This window comes from Meles meles, chromosome 7, assembly GCF_922984935.1.
Source record: "Meles meles chromosome 7, mMelMel3.1 paternal haplotype, whole genome shotgun sequence".
In the NCBI taxonomy this organism is placed as follows: Eukaryota; Metazoa; Chordata; class Mammalia; order Carnivora; family Mustelidae; genus Meles; species Meles meles.
In genome coordinates this window covers 147,597,364-147,620,065 of record NC_060072.1, presented here as the reverse complement: position 1 = coordinate 147,620,065, position 22,702 = coordinate 147,597,364, and the positions used below count along the sequence as shown (strand labels likewise).

Genomic DNA, 22,702 nt, shown 5'->3' with positions numbered 1-22,702 from the left:
TGGGAGGACTTGGATGAACAGACGCCCACGGCCGCGGCACCTCCCGAGGCTGAAGGGCCAAGACGCAGAAAGCTCCGAAGAGATCAGGGACTCAGGGAGACACTGAACCAGCCATGGAGAAGAAGCAAAACACTCCCAGTGATGAAATCCCAGGAATGTATTTCTTCATGGGTGAGTTCCACCAATCGTTTAATGACAAGTGAACAGTTCCTATCGAAACCTTCCGAAAAACTGAGGGCTGGACAGTATAATCTTTCTTTCAACAAAACAGAACAAAAATGCCTACAGATGTCTCTGTTAATTAACACACACGTACAATACCTTCGTAGATAAAAGACAACTCACATATTCACATAAAAAGCCAAACTGCATCAGAATGAGCTAAGTTTGTTAATACATTAATCAATCATCAAGAAACACATCGCTTATTCATATAAACTCTCCCATCTCCTTACCTTGAAGTACTGTTTTACTTTGTCTTGCAGGAAGTGTGGGTTCTCCTTGAGGCACTGCCTCAGCCGAGCCACCTGACCCCCCAGCTGCAGGAGCTCCACGGGGTCCCCGTCATGGTTCCAGCAGGAGGCGATGTACTGCAAGCGAGAACGCCACACCGCGCGCACGTTACACCAGCACCTCGACCTCAAACCTAACATTTTATTAAGATCTCCGTTTCTGTATTTAAAAATACCACGGCGACTGTAACAAAATCAAATCATATTTTGGTTAGAAAATTTTAAGTCTGTTTTTTCTCTGACAGTGAAGCACAGGTTTTCAAATCATTTTGAGGAGGGACGCCTCGCTGGTTCAGTCCATGAAGCGCCTGCCTGTGGCTCAGGTCATGATCTCAGGGTCCTGGGACCGAGTCCTGTATCCATCCTGCTTCTCCCTCTCCTCCCTGCTTGTGCTCTCTCTTGCTATCTCTGTCTCTCTCGCTCTCAAATCAATACATAAAATCTTTAAAAAGAAAAATTATAAAAATAAAATTATTTTTAGGAAATATAATGACCAACATATCTACAGTTCCAAATCTCTACCCAAACATACTCTGCAGGAGTGTGTCCCGTATAAAAACACAAGGTATCAGGGGGCCTAGGGTCTCAGTTGGTTGAGCGCCCGACTCCTGGCTTTGACTCAGGTCATGATCTCAGGCTCATGAGATGGAGTCCTGCGTCAGGCTCCACACCTGCGGAGCCTGTTTCGGATTCTCTCTATCCAACTATCCATCCTCCCTGCATATACTCTCTCTAAAATAAATGAACTTAAAAAAAAAAAAAATATATCAGAAGGCCCACTGCGCTGGTAAAAAGGCACGATGTATTATAAAACTAAATTAAAAGTAAATTTGTATCAGACCCAAAACAGCACAAATTTCAAGGTTCAAACGAAAGGCACTATGAATGCCCACCTGTGTTTTCAGCTGTCAAGTACCCAACGGTCACAGCAGTAAAAGCAAAGGACAAACGGAAGAAGATAGAAGTTACATACAGACGTCAGGCCGAGTCCGAAGCTGACAGACTGATGTTTCATCTGTATTTCGATTTTATGAAGGAGAGCCTCAATGCGGTCCTCTTCAAACCCTTTCCTAAAGGGACAGAGTACACAGATGTTAAAAAGGAAACCAGTCCCCGTGCAACAAGGCAGCAGAGATCATCTTTAAATAGCTCTAAGCAAACCAACGTGTGTTTCATGAAGTAAAGAGACAGCCAAACACGGGGAGGTGGGCGCCCTCACTGCACAGTGCGAGGACAGTGTCAGGATGGCAGAGCGCAAGCCACACGCACTCGATGACTTCCTCGATCGTCCTGTCAATGATGTCCCGGACGGCCTGGGTGTCCTGCTCCGCGATCCCCTGCAGGCCCACGCTGAAGTAGGCCTCCCGCGTGTAGCCGTTGTATCTACAGTACACAAATGGGTCACACGGCAGAATTCCAGCAACTTCCATCATCACCACATGCTTCAGAGACCCAATACTGTAGAGAACAGAGCTACAGACACTCCAACCTCCCAAGTCTTCCAAGAGAAAGCCACAGAAGCCGAGTCCTCAGACATAACTGGGCACAATTACGTTCTGGCCTTCTCACGTTTCTAAAAGTCAGTGCAGTTTAAACTTTAGAGTTATGACAAAATTAAATCTAGAAACAAAACTGCTGAGCTTTACGAAATCACAAGATTTGAAAGAACATTTAACAACCTGGCTTTTAAAGCAGGCAGCTGTATGCCATTCTCCGATTGTGGACAAGCTATCTTTTCTTTTTTCTTTTCCCAAATGTGCCCTCCAAGGGATCGAAAACAGCTTTACTGGACGAGCGCTCTCAGGCACAGGTCCGTGCTGGGGCAGCAGGGGACCTATCCCGTGACTGTGGGATCTCCAGCATTCTCCATCCCTAACCGCACCTAGCAGAGGCCAATAACCCTCCCCAGGTGTGTCCACATACTGTCGATGTCAAAACTGGCCCCAAGTGCAAACACCACTGATCTGTTCGGCTAATGAAACTTACCCAACATCAGGAGAAAAGTCTGTGCCAAGTCCAGATTCAATTAATGCCTTGTAGAAGGGGGAGTTGGGTCCGCTGATCAAGAGTGAGGACAGAAGGTTTAACGTGAAGGCTTCAAACGTATCAGTGATGCTTCATTTAAAACCGTTGGGCGGGGGGGGGAGAAAAAGGGAAACTGTTGGCCCGTGTAAGTGTTTTCAAAATCATTAAAATGACTACCAAATCGACACATTTATTTCCAAAGAAACAGATGTTCTACAAATGCTTGCATTTTAACCTTTGTTTTAAGGTATGTGGAAAAAAAAGTAAACAGTTTTTTGTTTGTTTGTTTCGCTTTTGGTTTGCAAAGCTCTCCTATGCTAGACGACTTTGGGGGACCCGAAGCATCAAGTCGACTTGGCAGCATGTCGAGTGTCATCCGTCACAGGGTGCCAAGCACTCTGACCTGGGTCATCCCAGTCACAGGGCACTGTCCACACACAGACAAGAGCAGTGAGATGGGGAAGCCGGTCGAGCAGCAGGGCCACTGAGGCAGCCAAGTCTGCCGCCCACTGGCCGAGGATGCCCGCCCGCCCACGCGCCCGCAGGCGTGCACAGCTCTCTGACGACAAGACTCCGCGGTCTTAGGCTGGTTTGAAGCCCGTGTTCACTGTGCTCTTCTCACGCTTAGGGGCACCCCACGTCCGTAAATATCAACAGCTGTCCCATTTTCTCCACAGAAATAAGCTTTAAAACGTGGTAAGAAGTTACTTTTCATCCTGGGTAGCTACTAAAGGCAATTACCCCCAAACCATCCCAGATGTTAACATCTCCCCTGCCATCCAACAGCTGCTCAACTCCTAAACCCTAACCGTCGAGCCATAAGTGTGGAGAATTCGCCTCCCACCCAGCGAAGACACTTTTCCCCCCTTCACAATGGACACTTACTCTGGTAAGAGGAAGCTGACCCCGACGGTGGTGTGTCCAGAGGAATCCGCAGCCAGGGAGTCCGGGCCACATGTGATATGGAATTCCCTCTGTATGATGACATGATACTTTTATCAGTGCACAGTACGAATGACTGGGTTTACACCAGAGTGAGTTACCCACGTAGGTACAAAGTGGTCCAAGAGACGCTTCCCACTAAATTTTCTTTTCAAATAAATAACCATTCCTTAGGGGTAAGAAGCTTTTACATTCAAGTCAGAGGCCACATCTGAAAATCTTATCACTAATACACAGTTTGACTCTTCATCTCAGTGGATTTAGTAAGTAAAAACACTGCTTGTTCTCCAGGTGGGGAACTCACTGGCTTATCCCAAGGCTTCTGAGCTGGCACCGCAGTATTTGGCTCAATTTTCTCAAATTTACTCAGAGCTTCTTCGTGAATTTGTTTCAGATGCTGCTCTAATGGAAAATTGCCGTAAGTGAAGAACCTGAAACGTTCAGAGAAGGTGTTAGTCGGTCTTAGTTTAAAAGATGAGAAATCAGCGCAGATGGCTTTCTGTGTGAACGGAAGATGTGCAGAGCAGGAAACTAAAGTCACCACCTCCCACACACACAACCAGGTAGCAGGTCCATCAGGGTGAATAACCCACACAACAACACGAACTCCGGCGGAACAAACTCACAACTAAATGTAGAGAGGAGACCGCCCTGGAGAGGGTGGGAAGGGCCGAGTGGCTGAGGGCTAACTGCACCACGGGACGGTCTGCTGGAGGAAGGGACCCGTGGGTAGGGGGAAGAAGCAGCAGGTCACACCAGGGAGCTCACACAGGAACATAAATCCCCACAACACCTGGCTTTGAAAACCAAAGGGGCCAAATTTCATGAGTGCTTACAACCAGTGGGATTTAAACCTCGAACTTTAGAAATCAGCAGGTGCGGGCGCCTGGGTGGCTCAGTGGGTAAAGCCTCTGCCTTCAGCTCAGGTCATGATCCCAGGGTCCCGGGATCGAGTCCTGCATCGGGTTCTCCCTCTGCCTCTACCTCCCTCTGTCTCTGTCTCTCCTGAATGAATAAAAATCTTTAAAAAATAAAATAAAGATCAGCAGGCTCTGTTCCGGGAGCACCTGGAGGGTGACTGGAAATGGAGTCTCTGCCCTGAAAGAGAGCACAGCAACTGCCCCAGGGACATACGCCAGAGAGCAGCAGTCTGAAAAAGGCAGGGGCACACAGGAGGGACAGTGGGTTACTATCTCAGAGTTTCCCACAGGGACAGAGATGATGGGAGACTCCTCCAGGAGCAAAGGAGCCAAATGACACCATTTCCCAACCCTGCTCCTCAGCATAAAGACAGCCACCTGCGGGAACCAGCTGGGCAGCGGTACTTACCACCTAACTTACTTACGTGTCGCACCCCTGCACCCAGGCCCGCCCTAGCCCAGTGCAGCGGGTCCCCTCCTACAGAGGACCAGGGCACTCCTGGCCAACACCGTGTCTCTCAAAACACATCCTGTAGGGTCTCGGTCCCGGTAGTGGTGGCGGTTGGTCACCTCCAGCGGGGGACGTGCACACACCGTGTTAATACCCTGTGCACGTGCACTTTGCAGGCCGCCCCACCCACCTCGGTCTCCCCAGTGGCCTTGCTTCTCCTCTGGCAGAGAACCAGCGCCACCTTGTTAACACTGCCCCCTGCAGTCAAGAGCAGGGGACACAGCGCACTTGCTGATGCACAGAAACAGATGCTGAGAGCGAGCCACAATGAGGGGACAGAGAAATCAGGTCCAAACGAAAAAACAGGACAAAACCACAAGAGACCTAAGCACAACAGAGGTAAGTCATATGCCTGACAGAGAATTTCAAGTGATGGCCATAAAGATACTCACTGGACTCGGGAAAAGAGCAGAAGACCTGTGCAAAATACCAAGACTTGCGTCGTAACACTTGCACGATAGGGATTCCAGAAGGAAAGAGGGAAAAGGCGGCAGAAAATTTATGTGAAGAAATAATAGTTGAAAACTTCCCTAATCCATGCAAGCTGACAGACATCCAGATTCAGGAGGCAGAGAGTTTGACACCCACAATCAACCAACCCAGCAAGGTCCACATCAAGACACAGAGTAATTAAAATGGCAAAAACAGTGATAAAGAGAATTATAAAAGCAGCAAAAGAAGAAAGTTAGGTAAAAAGGAAACCCAGTAAGGTTATTAGTGGGTTTTTCAACAGAAACACTGTAGGCCCTGAAGGGGGTGACATGACATAGCAAAGAGCTGAATGGAAAAAATCTACAGCCAAGAACACTGTATCCAGCAAGGCCATCACTCAGAATAGGAGAGATGAAGAGCTTCTCAGACAAACAAAAGTTAGAGAAGTTCATGAGCACTCAATAAGCCCTAAAAGAAATGTTCATGGGGACTCTGAATGGAAAGAGAAGACCATTAGTAAGAGGAAAAAAGGTAGGAAACACAAAGCAGTAAGCGTGTCTGTAAAATTAATCAAGGGTCTCTCAACATAAAAGGATGTAAAGTATGACACCATAACCTAAAACACGGGCAGTGGGGAGCAACGAATGGGGGCAAACCAGCAACCGTCAGCTAAGCAGAGACTGCCATGCACAGGAGACGTTCTATGCAAACCCAATGGTAATCACACATCAAAACCCAGTAACAGGGGCACCTGGGTGGCTCAGTGGGTTAAAGCCTCTGCCTTCAGCTCAGGTCATGATCCCGGGGTCCTGGGATCAAGTCCCACATCGGGCTCTCTTCCCTTCCTCTCTCTGTCTGCCTCTCTGCCTACTTGTGATCTCTGTCTGTCAAATAAATAAATAAAATCTTTAAAAAAAAAAAACCAACACAAAACCCAGTAACAGATATGAGGAAAAAAAAAAAAACAAAACAGAAAGGAATTTAAGCATGTCATTAAAAAACAACTTATGGGGAGAGGAGAGAGCAGGGAACGGAGAGAAAAACCAGAAAAATAACCATAAAGTAAGTAACAAAACAGCAGTAAGTACACACCTATCAATAACTACTTTGAATATAAATGGACTAAATGCTCCAATCAAAAGACACAGGGTGACTGACTAAAAAAACAAGACCTATCCATATGCTGCCTCCAAGAGACTCTCCGCAGACCTAAAGAGGGCTGCAGACTGAAAGGGAAGGGCTGGAAAACACTCGTGCAAACAGAAGAGAAAAGAAAGCTGGGGTAGCAATATTTACATTGGACGAAATACACTTTAAAACAAAGACTGCAACAAGAGACAAAGAAGGATACTACATAACCACAAAGGGAACGAGCCAACAGGAAGATGTAATTACAAATACTATGCACCCAACACAGGAGCGCCCAAATACACAAAACGGTTCATAATATAAGGGAACTAACCAAAAATACAACAATAATAGGGGATTCTAGCATCCCATTTACATCACTGGACAGATCACCTAAACAGGAAATCAATAAAGAAACAATGGCATTGAATGACACACAGGATCAGAGGGACTCAACACATAGATCAGAACATTCCACCCTAAAGCAGAATATACATTCTTATTAAGTGCACATAGAACATTCTCCAGAAGAGATTACATATTACGCCACAAAACGAGCCTCCACAAACTCAAAAAGATCATTCATACCAGGCATCTTTTCTGACCACAACACTATGAGATTAGAAATCAAATATCAGAAAAAAATCTGGAAAGACCACAAATAAGTGGAGCTTAAGTAACATGCTACTACACCATGAATGGGTCAACCAAGAAATCAAAGAGGAAATAAAAAAATACATGGAAACAAATGGAAATGAAAACACAACAGTCCAAAATCTCTGGGATTCAGCAAAAGTGTTTTTTTTTTTTTTTTAAAGATCTTATTTATTTATTTGAAAGAGAGAGAATATGAGAGGGGAGAAGGTCAGAGGGAGAAGCAGACTCCCCGTGGAGCTGAGAGCCTGATGCAGGACTCAATCCCAGGAATCCAAGATCATGACCTGAGCTGAAGGCAGTCACTCAACCAACTGAGCCACCCAGGCGCCCTCGGCAAAATTGTTTTTAAGAGGGAATTTTATTGCAATACAGGCCTACTTCAAGAAGCAAGAAAAATCTCAAACAACCTCATCTGACACCTAGAAGGAGCTAGAAAAACAACGAGGAAAACCCCAAACCAGCAGAAGGATGGAAATAATAAAGATGAGAGCACAAATAAATAATCCAAAAACTGGAAAAAAAAAATAGAACAGATGAAACCAGGAGCTGGTTCTTTCAGAACATTAACAAAATTGATAAAACCTCTAGCCAGGCTCATGAAAAAAAAAGGGTTGGGGTGGGGCAGAGGAGGACCTAAATAAACAAAAGCACTACTGAAACAGGAGAAATAACAACCAACACCACAGAAATACAAACATTTATAAAAGGATATCATGGAAACTATACGGCAACAAATTGGACAACCTAGAAGAAATTAATAAATTCCAAGAAAAATATTAACCAAAACTGAATCAGCAAGAAACAGAAAATTTGAACTGACCTGTAAGTGGAAACAAAATCGAATCAATAATCAATCCCCATAAATAAAAGTCCAGGACCAATCAGCCTCACAGGTGAATTCTATGAAACATTTACAGTGGAGTTAATTCCTTTTCCAAAAAATAGAAGAGGAAGGAGAAGTTCCAAATTCATTCTATGAGGTCAGCATTACCCTGATACCAAAACCAGATAAAGACATCGCGTGCGTGCGCGCACACACACACACACACACACAGAGAACCAAAGCCATCATTTCTGACGAACATAGATACAAAAATCCTCAATAAAACATTAACAATCTGAATCTAACAATATATTTAAAAAAATCATTTACCACAATCATGTGGGATTTATTCCCAGGATGCAAATGGTTCAAAATCCACAAGTCAATCAACATGCCACACTGCATCAGTAAGAGGAAGTTTAGAAACCTATGATCGTTTCAAAAGATGCAGAAAAAACATCTGACAAAGTACAACATCCATTCATGATAAAAACCCTCAACGATGCAGATTTAAAGGAAATACCTCAAGGTAGTGAGAGCCATCTATGAAAAACCCGCAGCTAACATGATACTCAGCTGGGAAAAACAGAGCTCTTCCTACGGGTCAGGAACACGACAGGGATGCCCACTCTCGTCACCGTTATTCACCGGAGCACGGCAAGTCCCAGCCACAGCAAGCAGACAAGCAAAAGGAGTAAAAGACATCCAAATTGGTTTTGGAAAGTTTAAGTTTCACTATTTGTAGATGACATATTATGTACAGAAAACCCTAAAGACTCCACCAAAAAACTACTAGAACTGAATTAATTCGTAAGACTGCAGGATACAAATCAACACGCAGAAATCCGTTGCATTTCTATGTGTTAATAATGAAGCAGCAGAAAGAGAAATGAAGGAAACAATGCCAGGGCCCCTGGGGGACTCAGTTGTTAAGCATCTGCCTTCAGCTCAGGTCATGATTCCAGAGTCCTGGGACAGAGCCCCACATCGGGCTCCCCACATCGGGAAGCCTGCTTCTCCCTCACCCACTCCCTCTCCTTGTGTTCCCCTTCTCGCTGTGTCTCCCTCTGTCAAATAAATAAATAAAATCGTTAAAAAAAAAAAGAAAGAAAAGAAAACAATTCCATTCATAACTGCACCAAAACAAACAAACAAACACACAAACCACCCTAGGAACAAACACAACCAAAGAGGTGAAAGACCTGTACTCTGAAAACTATAAAACTCTTGACGAAAGAAACTGAAGAGGACACAAAGAAATGAAAGATGCTCCATGCTCATAGGTTGGAAGAACCAATATTATTAAAACTACCCAAAGCAATCTGCAGATTTAACGCAATCCCTATTAAAATACCAGCAGCATTTTCCACAAAACTACAGCAAACAATTCGAAAATTTGTATTGAACCACAGAAGAGCCCCAACAGCCAAAGCAATGTTGAAGATGAACAAAGCTAAAAGTATCACAATACCAAAATTTCAAGATATACTACAAAGCTGTAGTAAACAAAACAATACGATACTGGTACAAAAAGACAAACAGACCAATGGAACAAAATAGAAAACCCAGAAATGAACCCATGATCCTGTGGTCAATTAATCTTCAGCACAGGTGACTATGCAATGGGAAAAAGTCTCCTCACGAAACGGCGCTGGGAAAACTGCACAGCAACATGCAGAAGAGCGGTAGCGGACACTTTGCCAAACCGTGCACAAAAATAAGCTGGATTTAGGACGCAATGTCAGGCCTGAAACATAAAAATCCTAGAAGAGGGCATCTGGGTGGCTCAGTGGGTGAAGCCTCTGCCTTCGGCTCAGGTCATGATCTCAGGGTCCTGAGATCGAGCCCTGCATCGGGCTCTCTGCTCCGCGGGGAGCCTGCTTCCTCCTCTCTCTCTGCCTGCCTCTCTGCCTACTTGTGATCTCTTTCTGTCAAATAAATAAATAAAATCTTAAAAAAAAAGAAAATCCTAGAAGACAGCAAGGCCAGAAATCCGTCTGACATTAGCTGTAACAACTTCTTTCTACATAGGTCACCTGACGCAAGGGGAAAAAAGCAAAATTAAACTCCTGGGACTACACCAAGATAAAAAACTTCTGCACAGTAAAGGAAACAGTCAACAAAACTAAAAGACACCTCAACAAAATAAAAGCCGTATATGGAAACCCCACAGCTAACGTCATACTCAATGGGAAAAAGAATGGGAGAAGATATTTGCAAACGACATCTCGGATAAAGGGTTAATGTCCAAAATATATAAAGAAGTTTTACAACTCGGGATGCCTGGGTGGCTCAGTCCGTTAAGTCACTGCCTTCGGCTCAGGTCATGATCCCAGGGTCCTGGGATCAAGTCCCACACCGGGCTCCTTGCTTGGCAGGGAGCCTGCTTCTCTCTCTGCCTCTGCCTGCCACTCTGCCTGCTTGTGTACTCTCTCTTTCTGACAAATATACAAATAAATAAATAAAATCTTAAAAAAAAAAAAAAGAGCAGGATGTAGGACATCCTTGTATTTAAAAAAATTTTTTTTTTACAACTCAACACCAAAAAACCCCAAGTAATCCAATTAAAACATGGGCAGAAGACATGAACAGACAGTTCTCCAAAGAAGACAACCAGATGGCCAACAGACACATGAAAAGATGCTCAACATCACTGATCATCAGGGAAATGCAAATCACAACCACAATGAAATATCACCTCACACCTGTCAGAATGGCTAAAATCAACAACACAAGAAACAACAGACATTGGTGAGGGTGTGGAGAAGAGGTAACCTCATACAGTTGGTGGGAATGCAAACTGGTACAGCCGCTGTGTACACATGCTTGTGTACAAGCAGGGGTAACACAGGTACGCACATGTGTGCATACCCCTGTGTTTATAGCAGCGTTACTTACAATAACCGAGATGCGGAAGCCATCCAAGTGTCCGTCTACAGATGACTGGATAAAGGAGATGTGGTGTGTATGTACTATGGAATATTACTCAGCCGTAAAAAAGAACAAAATCTTGCCACTGGCTCTGACGCGGATGGAGCTAGAGTATTACACTAAGTGCAATAAGTCAGTCAGAGAAAGACAAGCATCACGTGATTTCACTCATGTGGAATTTAGGAAAACAGATGAACAAAGGGAAAGAAAAAGAGAAGTTGGAAAAAACAGTCTTAACTCTAGAGAACACCCTAATGGCTACCAGAGGGAAGGTGATGGGGGCAACAGGGGAAACAGGTGATGGGGAATCTTGATGAACGCTGGACGGTATATGGAAGTGTCAAATCATGGTCTTTTATGCCTGAAACTAATATAACACTGTACGTTAACTACCGCAGAATTACAATCAAACTTAAAAATGAAAGGTACATCAGGGCACCTAGGTGGCTCAGTGGGTTGCGTTTGACTTTGGCTCAGGTCATCATCTCGGGATCCTGGGATCAAGGTCCATATCAGGAGCTCTCCGGGTCCCGGGGCAGCCTCGGGAGGGGACAGCAGCCCGAGCTCCTGTGTTAGACATGAGAAAGCAGTGGCGCAGGGAGGGAGCGCGGTGGCACACGGCTCCTCCTTCAGGAGGCGGTGTCCCCATCAGGCTGGGCACAGAAGTTCCTGCTGCAGACGCTCAGAAAGAGCACCCACAGAAGAGAGGCAAACCGCCAAGCCGAGCATCCTCTAAATTTACAGTTCTTCGCAAACAATTCTTTGCCGAATATGAGAGAGGCCATGCCCTTTAGTGTGTGCAAATGAGCCCACTCTAAACCAACCCACCCTGAATTAATCTACAGAAAGGAAGTGTTACCTGGCATTACTGGGGTGGTAATGGGTAGCATGGAACTGCTTGAGCTGCTCCCACGTGAGGTCTGGGATGCACAGCGGGTGACCCCCGGAGATCACGGAGTACGTGTGGTCGGGCAGGAGGCGGTTCTGAAGGTGCTGCGAGAATATCCTCTCGTTGTCCGTCTTCAAATAGAAACAAATACACACGTGCGTGAGACATAACGCCCACTGTTACGTTACAGTGCAACAAATTAATCACATACTAGGCGCACACACCCGTGACATCCTGCCGTTCCCACTGCGGCAGTGGAAAGCAAGGTGGTCCTTGCGGGTCCTGCCTAACAGAGCGCGCCGCTCCTTCACTCCCTCCACATGGGACCCAGAGACCCGGGGGCTCGCAAGAGAAGGAAAAACTCTCTGCGTTGTGCGTGGGCCACCAGCAAAGGCACAGCTGAGGGCAGGGGAGGGAACGTGCAGACCAAGGAAAGAGACACAAGAGTCCCTGTCCTTGAGCTGCAGGGAGGGGTTCCATGGTCTTCCGGAGCAAGAACGGTCACTGTAGCTTGAGTTTCCAGAAGGTGCTGGAAGAAATGAGGCCCCAATCGAGTAGCCCATATGTCAGGGCAGGACTCCAAAGTCAGAGGAGCTGGGAGGATGGGCCCAGCGGAGAGGTTATCAAAGTGCCTGGTGTCAAAACCCTTCACACTCCTAAAACTCAGCGAGGCCCCCAAAGAGCTTCTGATGATGTGGGTTTCCTGATTACACAGGCATGTGTGTGTACACATAATTTTTCCACATTCGAAGTTAAAGCTGAGACCTTAGAAAACATTACTTATCCATTCATTATCTTAACCCATCAATATGTTAACAAATATTTTTTTGGAAACTTTCTCAGAACAAAGCAGAAATACTACTGAGAAGAATAGGACTGTTTTACACATTTTGCAAATCTCCTTAATGTCTGGCTTAAGGAGAGACAGCGGTACTCTATCTGCTACCATATCCTATAAACTATTACAAAACATGTAACACAGGCTTGGGGAAAGTCCTGAAGGAGAAAAAAAGACAAGGTCTTATCACTGTCATGTTAACAGTTTCATCTCGCAGACCTCCGCAGACCACATGCCAGGGGCCCCACCCCACAGTTCCGCCACTGCCAGTGGCCACGATCTCGTGGACCTCTACGGTCCTACAGCTGGTGCCCACTGCACCGTCTCGGGCTAGTTCAATAATTCCGACATGAGAAGCATATCAAATGACATAAAAGAATGTCCGCTGTCTCCCAGACCCATTTACATCCCGATATTTTATAGAAGATCATTGTAACAGTTGTAAAAAGGAAAAAAAACCAACGAACTCACAAACACTCCCTTCATTTCGTTAAAGACGACTCCTTTAAAGGTCAAGGGTGTCTGGGGGTCTTTCGGATTCTCATGTTCTAGTCGCCAACCTTCCTGCCTAAATAATGATAAGTAATTACAGAATGATAATGACTCTAACACTAATGTCCAAATCAATTAATCATTACGCACCAGAAATCCAGTTCCCGTAAGCATGGGAAAAAGGTTGCATCCAAATACACAGACAGGAGATTCTGGAAGTCCTTGGGATTTTGTGTGGAAAATGGGTACAAAGTATAATCGCTAGCTGGGTACAAATGAAAAGATTTTAAAAATTTGACAGATTCTCAAAGGAATGAGCCCCGTCCAGCCCCACCGCCAGGCCCCCACCCTGAGCTCTTACTGTCCCGGGCAGGCCTGGCTAGGGTAGGAGGAAGGGCCACAGCCAGCCATGACCTCATACACCTGCACAGCGGGCCTGACCTGTGGGTGCGGCCAGAGCGCACCAGTTACTTGGAGGCCTGGGCACTTCTCTGCGCCCAGCAGCAGCCCCCACGCTGCCCGAGCTCCTGGAAATCAACTCAAACACCACGGCCACCATGTTCACACATGGTGCCCAGCTCAAATTTCATAGCAAGATTTCCAAAGGATTACTAATTTAATCTTGCCCAGAAAAAGATCAGAGACCTTTTCCCTAAAACTGGCTTTTACAACGCGAGCAGGATTCCACTTGCAGCAGCCCTGCAGCACACCAGAGCCCGGGGCGCCCTATCTGGCCTCCAGGAGGCCGGGCCGCCGTGCACGGCCGCTCACCTGTGAAGGCGTTCATGAAGGTGGACAGCGACCGATTGAGCATCTTGAAGAAGGGGTCTCTGCAGGGGTACTTCTGAGAGCCACACAGGACAGTGTGCTCCAGCACGTGCGGGACGCCGGTGCTGTCCGTGGGTGTGGTGCGGAACTGCACGCTGTGGCCAGATGGGAGAAGCAGGTGAAGGCTCAGGCGGACGCCCGATTCCGGCCCCGCCCACCCCGCTGCTCACGCTACAGCTTCCCACCGCAACGCAGAAAATCACTAGTTCAGACTCAGCTCTTACTCTAGGCAGCTGAGGACATAAACTCATGTCACCTTTTCCTTTGTTTTCCAGGATGCGGTCAGTAAAACTAAAACACGAGCAAATGGGGATCTTAAACTGCCTATCGTCTGGCAGACGTTCTTGATGGAGCCAGTCTGGGACGCGTCTCGCGATGCCCACGCACCTGAACAAGTTGTTGGTGTCTTCCCTGGCCAAGTGCAAGTACTTTGCTCCTGTGCCGTCATGGTGGAGCTTCACTGCGGTCAGGGACAGCTCAGGGATGGCCGTTACCTGCATGAACCAGAAACATGCAAGCAGCTGAACTCAGACGGGAAGGCCTTCGGCACAGGTATGGTCACACCACAGGCCCTGGCCTGTGTCTCCGGTGACAGCAGGGAGCCGACACGTCAGCAGAAACTACCTTGTTTAAACCCTGAATCTTACAAATGAGCCAAGTAAGACCCATGTACGTGACCATCCTGGGTGCCTTTGCCTTCTGCACACTTGTTATCAGCTAGACAGTCTGTGAACAGTTCCCAGGGAACCCTGGGAGAGGGGGATCCTCGCTCCCATCTGCAGATGGAAAGGCTGAGGCTCGGAGGAACAGTCAGACAGGGACGCGGACCCCAGCTCTCACGCCACGCTGCACCAGAGGAGCCCTGCTCTCACCTGCCAGGCCTGCAGCCGGCCTCCTTTTCCATACATCATAGCAGCAATGCTCAGAATGCCGGCGGGCGCTGGGGCGGGCCCACAGCCTGGGACTGAACTGTGCCTCACCTGGCTGCTGCAGTTCCGAGGAATTCCCAGGGGTACGCTGGGGTATCATCAGTTACCTGCTCCTACTGGGAGGGTCCAAATCACCTCCAGTAAGAACAAGGCATCCTGACCCGGAGGACAGTGGTCTCCTAGCTATGCAAGCCTCCCAAGACCTTCTGTGGTTGTTGGCCCTTAGAAAGTGCTATATCAGGGTGCCTGGGTGGCTCAGTGGGTTAAAGCCCCTGCCTTCGGCTTGGGTCGTGATCCCAGGGTCCTGGGATCGAGCCCCGCGTCAGGCTCTCTGCTCAGCAGGGAGCCTGCTTCCCCTCCTCTCTCTGCCTGCCTCTCTGCCTACTTGTGATCTCTGTCTGTCCAATAAATGAATAAAATCTTTAAAAAAAAAAAAAAGTGCTATATCGTCCCACCACGCCAGGGTGCTCTCCCCTTCAATCACAGCAGTGCGCCACTGCCACTGCCACACTGTTTATCAAGGCCACTCTTCGAGGCTGCAAAGGTATCTCGTCTGTGCAGACATAGCAAGCTACCAGCAGGGCAGAGATTAGAACTCGGTGTCCGACCGTCTTGTGGGGGCCTTCTACACAAATGACATTGCCTAAAGAGGCCTGTAATGCCTGCTTAGTTTACAAGTGTTAAATTATCTGTATCTAAGAGTTGACTTTGTAAGAGATGATCAACGTATTTAAAATCAGTTCAAACAGTGAATGTCCGCCTCCTAACCTCTTTCACGGGAACTACTCGTCAAACAAGGACCATGCTTTATCGGAAGTTTCTGTAACACTGCAGAAACACAGGAACACGGCTCTGAGGTCCTCCCTGACAGTCACTGTTCTTCAGCCAAGCTCCCCTGCTTGGCCTTTAGGGACTTCACACGTGCTCACGTGCTCTCACCCAGTGTCTTGAGTCCCCCCATCTCAAGCTAACCGGCCCCCCGGGAGCCCAGCATGGACTGCTGCCGCGGGCACGGCCACCCTCCGTCTTCCACTTACACAGCCTCCATTCTCCGTGAACCTGTCCCTACACCTCTCCACCCAGCAGAGCACCCTCTCCTCCTGTCTTTCTCTTGGTCTCTGCATGTCCCTGGAGACAGAGACGTTCCTCATGTTCCCCCTCGTACTGCAGTTGCACTTCTGTCTTCTGGACTGTGAGCCGCCTGTCTTCTGAACCTGCTAAAACTGTTATCGACAGGGGCGCCTGGGTGGCTCAGTGGGTTAAAGCCTCTGCCTTCAGTCCAGGTCATGATCCCGGGGTCCTGGGATCGAGCCCCGCTTCGGGCTCTTTGTTCTGCAGGGAGTCTGCTTGCCCCTCTCTCTCTGCCTGCTGCTCTGACTACTTGTGATCTCTCTGTCAAATAAATAAATGAAATTTTTTTTTAAAAAAAGAGTGTTATCTACAGCATGAAGCCAATAGCCAGTCAGTGACATGAAATACATATGTTTCAATTACTGCATTAAAAGAAAAAAAACCAACATTGTGAATATACAGGCTCACAAGCTCCTTACTCAGCTCAAAAACCAAGTTTTTGTGTGTGGCGCAAACTCACGTGCTAGGCAAAACGTGACCCGCACAGATGGGGGCCATCTTAGCACAGTGAACAGCCACGTGTGTGGACGCACAAACCTCAATGTGTGTGACTTACTTTCTCAAATCTAGAGACATTAGGCTCCAAGGGGTTCAGTTCAGGGAATCCCTTATTTAAGAATCAGGAAATCCTTTCGCTTGCAAACTCTGCTCAGGAGAGCCCACACTGTGAAATATGGATGAGCCAAGGCCTGGGACAGAGATGCCAACCCCCCTGGGGTCTGGGCTGGGCCACAAGCTGGGCGGCGCTCACCTGGCTTATGGTGAACCCATGGATCCGCTCTCCCACCTCATACTGCTGTGCCCTCTCACAGGCGGGGGCGTCCCTGCTCTTCCGCGCTTGGGGGCTGGCACTGCTCCTGGGGGGAAGGAACCAAGGTTAGATGCTCGTGCAGGACAACAGTATGGCTAACGTAATTCAGCAACATCACAAGAACATTTTCACGTGATCAAGACATTCCCAATAAAAATTAAACCTTACATCTTACAGATTCCAGAAAACTGATTTCTGGAATCTTTAGTTAAGTTCTTTCAATTTTATGATCTTTATCTCTACTCAGCTAAAGCTTCATATCAACTAATAATTGTATATTCCAAGCCTTTCATGTGTAAATGCTCATAAATAACTCTAATTATGATACCGATTTTCCTTACGCATATAAAAAACTCTCATGTTAAAATGATTTTTTCTGTCTCAGTACACAGTATCACAGTACACTCCCATTACATATCTACCAAATTGGTAAAAAGAAAGAAATCTATCATTGCCAGGAATGCCTAAACTGCACTTTGTGCAAATAGTAATTCTGGAATAACATCTGGCATCATTTAAATCTGCAACTATTCACCGCCACATGTGTGTGTCCTGGACAACGTGTACTCATCGTTTGCCAGCACACACCCTTTATGTTACATTCCTGAGTCCCAATCTCCAGCAACCAGGGCGACCGTCATCAGAACGGATAAACTGGGGACCATTCAACAGATGAAATAAGCTTAGCTAGAAATATGGATGGACTACAACCACACGTAACAAAAATGGGGGTCACATAACGCTGAACCAAAAAAACAAAACAAAACAAACAAGCAAAAAAAAGCACAAAGGATAGACACAGTATTATCCTAAATAGGTAACGGGGTTGTAGGACTACACATAGATGGTAAAAATATAAAGAAAACCAACATGGATAGAGCTAGACCGTATCATGCTAAGTGAAACGAGTAAGACAAAGACCACATGATGTCGCTCACATGGAATAAGAAACAAATGAGCAAAGGAGAAAAAAGAGATGAATCAAGAAACAGACTCAAGTGCAGAGAAGGGACTGATGTTCCGGCTGGGGAGGTGGTGGGGAGACGGGGGAAAAGGAACTGTGGACCCGCGGACTCCTGCGGCTGCTCATCTTGGAGCATAATCTTATATGCACACGTAGATCTATAAAGAAAGCAGGAAACAAAGCAGGACAGAAAGCACACCTGAGGGGGGGGACGGTCAAAACCACGTAGGGGTAACCTTCATCTGGGTAATGGTGGCACTATGTTTACGTATTTTCCCTCCCAACTGAGAGAATTTTCTACATGGGTATATCTCACAGAAAATGTTTCCCCTGAGAAGATACACACAGGGGAAGAAACACAGGACTCAGCACCGTCAGGCAACATGACGCAGGTGAGCCATGGGCAGCCAGTGCCTCCCTTACTGAGCGAACCCCAGTTACAGAAGAGAGAGCTAAGAGGTCACTTACATCAAGAACACAACCCCAAACAATGCTCGTGCTGAAAGTGCAGAAAGACAGGCACAGGGACTGTCCCCCGCAATGCTTCCCGGTACCGACCACACACGAAGGCCCCTGCTGTCAAGCCCAAACCCCGCCAGGGCACGGGAAAGGAACACCGCGGCTTCTCCGTGTGGCTAACAGCTACATGCCCCGTAAAACAAGCGAGGTTCTGTGACTTCGCATGGACCGAAACTTTTCTACGAGCTGAGTGTGACCCTTCAAGGCCGGAGTGCGTCTGTTTTCCATGAACCTCCTCATTCAAAAAGACGTCAATTTCTGGACGCTCCGATTTTATCAAGAACACTGCCGTGTATCCCTGACGTTTTACCGCGTCTAAGAACCCGGCAGTTTGGGGGCGCCTGGGAGGCTCAGTGGGTTAAGTCGCTGCCTTCGGCTCAGGTCATGATCTCAGGGTCCTGGGATCGAGTCCCGCATCCGGGCTCTGCTCAGCGGGGAGCCTGCTTCCTCCTCTCTCTGCCTGTCTCTGCCTACTTGTGATCTCTGCCTGTCAAATAAGTAAATAAAATCTAAAAAAAAAAAAGAACCCCGCAGTTGGAAAGCACTTCGGGCGGAAGCCTCAGGTGTCCCGAGGACTCCCGGTCCCAGCACAGAAAGCACGTGAATGAGACCCACAAGCGACTCCTTTAGCGACACGGACTGAAATCCACACCGATGACCATTTTCACTTCTGACCACCCGCACACGAGGCCACCCACTCCGGGATCGCCTAAGGTCGCGGGGGCGCGGGGGCTCGGACCCGCCTTCCCACAGGCTTTCCGGGCTGCAGTCCCCAACCCTGACCCCGGACAGGAGCTCCTTTCCTCCGGCGGGGGATGCGATGGCAGGGGACCCACCGCACCCTCACCCAGGCTCCGCAAGGCTCCCGGGGCTAGGCTGTGGGAGAGGCGGCCGGGAGGCCGGGCTCCCCGGGCGGGGGCGTCGGGGGTCCCCGGGCGAGGGCGTCCAGAGCAGGGGGCCGCGGTGCGGCACCGCGGGGCCGGGACAAGACCCTGAAGCCTCCCGGGTTCTCCCCGCCGCCGAGACCTCCCGTAACGCCTTCCGCCCTCGCTCCTTCCTCGGCGCCCTCTCGCTCCCGCGCGTCTCACCCGCCGCTCAGCCGCCTCACGAAGCCAGGTACCCTGCCGCCGCAGCGCCACATGGCGTGTGACCACCACAGACCCGAGGTCGCAGCTTTACGTACCCACACACGCGCGCGGGGGCGGGGCGGCGTGACGCATTGGCCGCGACTCTCATTGGTCAGCGAGCACGGCGACGCTCTCTCTAATAGGCTGGCGAGAAAAAGGGTGGGCTCCGGAGGCGGCAGGGCGGAACTCGAAGGCCGCGGGGCACGGGGTGGGCGGGGTGATGGGGGCGGAGCGTCGCGGGCCTTGGAGCGCGGGAGCACGGCGGGCGGGGCTTGCGTGCGGAGCCCTGGCCGGCACGGAGAGGGGCGGAGCCCGGGGCGGGGCGCCGCTGAGGGCGGAGTCCGGGGCACGCACGGGGAGGGGCGTGCGCTGTAGGAGGTGGGCCTGCGCCGGGAAGGGGCGGGGAGTGGGAAGCCGAAGGGCGGGACTGCTCAGGGGGAGGGCTGAAGGGACTGTGAAGGCGAGGGGCGGGCCTGAGCCGGGGAGGAGCGGTGCCGAGGAACAAGGACTGTGAAGGAGGGGGGCGGGACTGCTCGGGGGAGGGCGGGACTGAGAGAGCAAGGGGCGGGACTGTGAGGGAGAGGGGCGGGGGTGGTGAAGGCGGGGACCGGGATTGCGAAGGCGAGGGGCGGGGACTGCGCAGGCGAGGGGCGGGCCTGCGCCGGCGAGGGGCGGGGACGGCGCAGGCGAGGGGCTGGCCAACTCAGGAGAAGCGGGTTTCCCTCGGGGTGGGGCGGACTCGGGCTGGCCAGGTGAGCCGCCGGTTGCTCTTCTGGAGGAGGTCGCGAGCCTGCACCTGTGCGTGCTCGCAGCTCTGCCTGCAGGTCTCGGATACTTGAGTGACAGTAAAGGACGTCGGTCTGGGGTGCGGGCATGCCAGGTTCCTCAGCCCCTGGCTCTGGGACTTGGTGGAAATGGCCTGAGGACTGCACCAGATGGTTTCTAGGGTCAGGATACCCTGGTATCACCCTCCTTACGAATGGTCCCGCTCAGAATGTCCCCAGGGAACGGCAGGACATCTCCAAGCACCTGCAGGGGTGTTTTGACTCACCGCTTTCCCCGCCTGCTTCTCGTGTCTGGGAAGACTGCGCACTTCTAAGCTGTCCACAGTACCCACGTGCCCTTCTTGAACCGCAAAGACAGGCTCCAGGAGGGCAGGTCATGCGGATGGGCCCGCATAGAGATTGTGCGGTAGAAGGGCATCTGGGATTAACCACCCCTGGGCACTGCAGCAGTGGGGAGAAACCCGGTCCCACATCTGTCTGCAGAGTCTCAGGGCCATGGCCCTCCTCTCTTCTCTTTCTCCCTCTTTCATCCCCCAGGCCCTCTAGTGCAGACGGACTCAAATTCCTGCCTGCCCCAACTTCTGGGCTCTAAAGAAAGGCTTCTAAGTACACATGTGCCTTCTGTCTGAATATATAAGTGCTGTGGCCACAATGCAGAGGGTGATATCGCATTGAAAAGCCTCCAAAAGTCTCCAAAGAACTCTCCACGGTGCCATGGATTCTGCAGGTAACTGAGTACCTCTTTAGCTAGAGGAGAAACCCGCTGAACCAGAACAAAGAGAGGTGATGATAAGAAGCCACTAATACAAACACACTCCCTGCATGAACCTTCCTTTCTGGGGAAATCTGGGTGATCGGTGTTACGGAGTCACCACCGCATGCCTGTGATCCTGCAGACACAGCTGGGTGTGATTAACCCCACTGAGTGTTTAGGGAAATAAGCACCGGAAGTTAGAGTATTTTGATCTCTCTGAAGGACAGATGCTGCGTAAATCTGGTAATTGCCACTTATTGCTATGTTCCCACAGCATACACCTCACTGATGGCCACCTACACACACACATACTAAGAGTTTATAAATAATTATTTGAACAGCAACCAATATAATTTTAACACTTGAACATAATCTCGACATATATTAAAAATCATTTCAATGGTGAAGTTAAGAATAAAAAATTCTCTATGCAATATGCTATGTTCAAAAACACATCCATGTCATAATGAAACACTGTTTTAGTAAGATGAGCACCGATCAGAATGGCTGCTGCCTGGGATGTGGAAAAGCAATTGAGTGAATATTTGGGGATTACAGATTAGATTGCCTCTCCCCAGAAAGCTGTGACCTCATTAGAAAGTAGGGTCTTTATAGAGGTGATGAAATGAGAACGAAGTCATTAGAATATGAGCAGTGTCCTTATCGAAAGGGGATATTTGGACCCTCTGGCACATACAGGAAGCCATGTGACGATGAAGGCAAGGATCAGGATGACACTTTTATACACCAAAGAGCATCGAGGATGGCTTGTACACCAGAAGCATGAAGAAGATTCCCCGAACCGATCTGCCCAAGCTTGATCTCAGACTTCTGGCTTCCAGACCGAAGACACAAGGAATTTGTCTACTAATGAATAATGAGCTTGGTGTGCTAAACCATCCAGTTTGTGGTACTTCGTGATGGCCACCCCAGCCAACTAATGCAGAGAAGCCAAGGTTCTTCCACCTCCCGAAGAAAAATACAAAATGTGCTGTTCAGGATTGCATGTCATTGACACAATGCGTACTTTTTGGAAGTCCTTTCTCCTGAGTCTATCATAATCCACAAGTGATGACTGTTGGAAATACAAGATAAGGGATTACCTCAGCGCCTCCAACTTTAAAATTATAAAATTATAGAAATGTATAAAATGTCAACAAAACCCGCTGATAACATGGAGTAAGGAGGAGTCCCCATACTAAAACCTAGCCCTGTTGCCAGTTCCCCTTCACTGGTTTTCAGTCAACAGGAATAAACTGTGCATCACCTACTTACCAACCTGAAGTCTGCCGCCTTGAGTTAAACACAAGCTTTCCTCTTTCTGCTGAACTCATAAAAACAAGCCTGTGATTTTCTGCACGTTGACTTTCGACGCTAAGATCCCATGGTTGTGTTATCTCAGGTCTTAATTGTGACGTTGGTACAGCATCAACTCCAGGCTTCAGCTTTATTTTTTCTGTCTGCTTACAATGACCCACTAAGAAATTCACATTAATTTGACAGATTTTGGTCTAACTTCTGCTTCTGGGTATGCTCTCTGATAGCCACCTTTGACGAAGAGAGGCTCTCCGCTTGAATGTACTTTGACTTCAGATGTTTTGAACAGTTGGTTCAGAAAATCAAAGATGTTGTGATCTCACTTGCCTAATGCCTCTAATACTACTACTAATAATTTTTCAAAGACCTTACAAATGTATATATTCATATGTGAAAGAAATCCAGGATTAATCATAATTGAAGAAAAAGAACATCAA

The 22,702-nt window shown here is 48.4% G+C and overlaps 1 protein-coding gene across 1 annotated transcript in view; it reads right to left on the bottom strand.

Annotated features, from left to right (window-relative positions):
• The window catches only part of PITRM1 (pitrilysin metallopeptidase 1), a 42,744-nt gene extending 23,266 nt beyond the window's left edge, over positions 1-19,478 (bottom strand). The window contains exons 1-13 of the mRNA XM_046012167.1: positions 19,371-19,478; positions 16,740-16,845; positions 14,316-14,422; positions 13,872-14,023; positions 13,251-13,365; positions 13,080-13,176; positions 11,741-11,901; positions 3,784-3,910; positions 3,423-3,511; positions 2,499-2,627; positions 1,782-1,895; positions 1,486-1,582; positions 456-590 (exon numbers count right to left, since the gene is read on the bottom strand). Coding sequence (XP_045868123.1) covers positions 456-590; positions 1,486-1,582; positions 1,782-1,895; positions 2,499-2,627; positions 3,423-3,511; positions 3,784-3,910; positions 11,741-11,901; positions 13,080-13,176; positions 13,251-13,365; positions 13,872-14,023; positions 14,316-14,422; positions 16,740-16,845; positions 19,371-19,423 — 1,482 coding nt within the window. The 5' untranslated portion in view covers positions 19,424-19,478. The remainder of the gene's footprint in view (positions 1-455; positions 591-1,485; positions 1,583-1,781; positions 1,896-2,498; positions 2,628-3,422; positions 3,512-3,783; positions 3,911-11,740; positions 11,902-13,079; positions 13,177-13,250; positions 13,366-13,871; positions 14,024-14,315; positions 14,423-16,739; positions 16,846-19,370) is intronic.
• Positions 19,479-22,702: the final 3,224 nt, after the last annotated feature.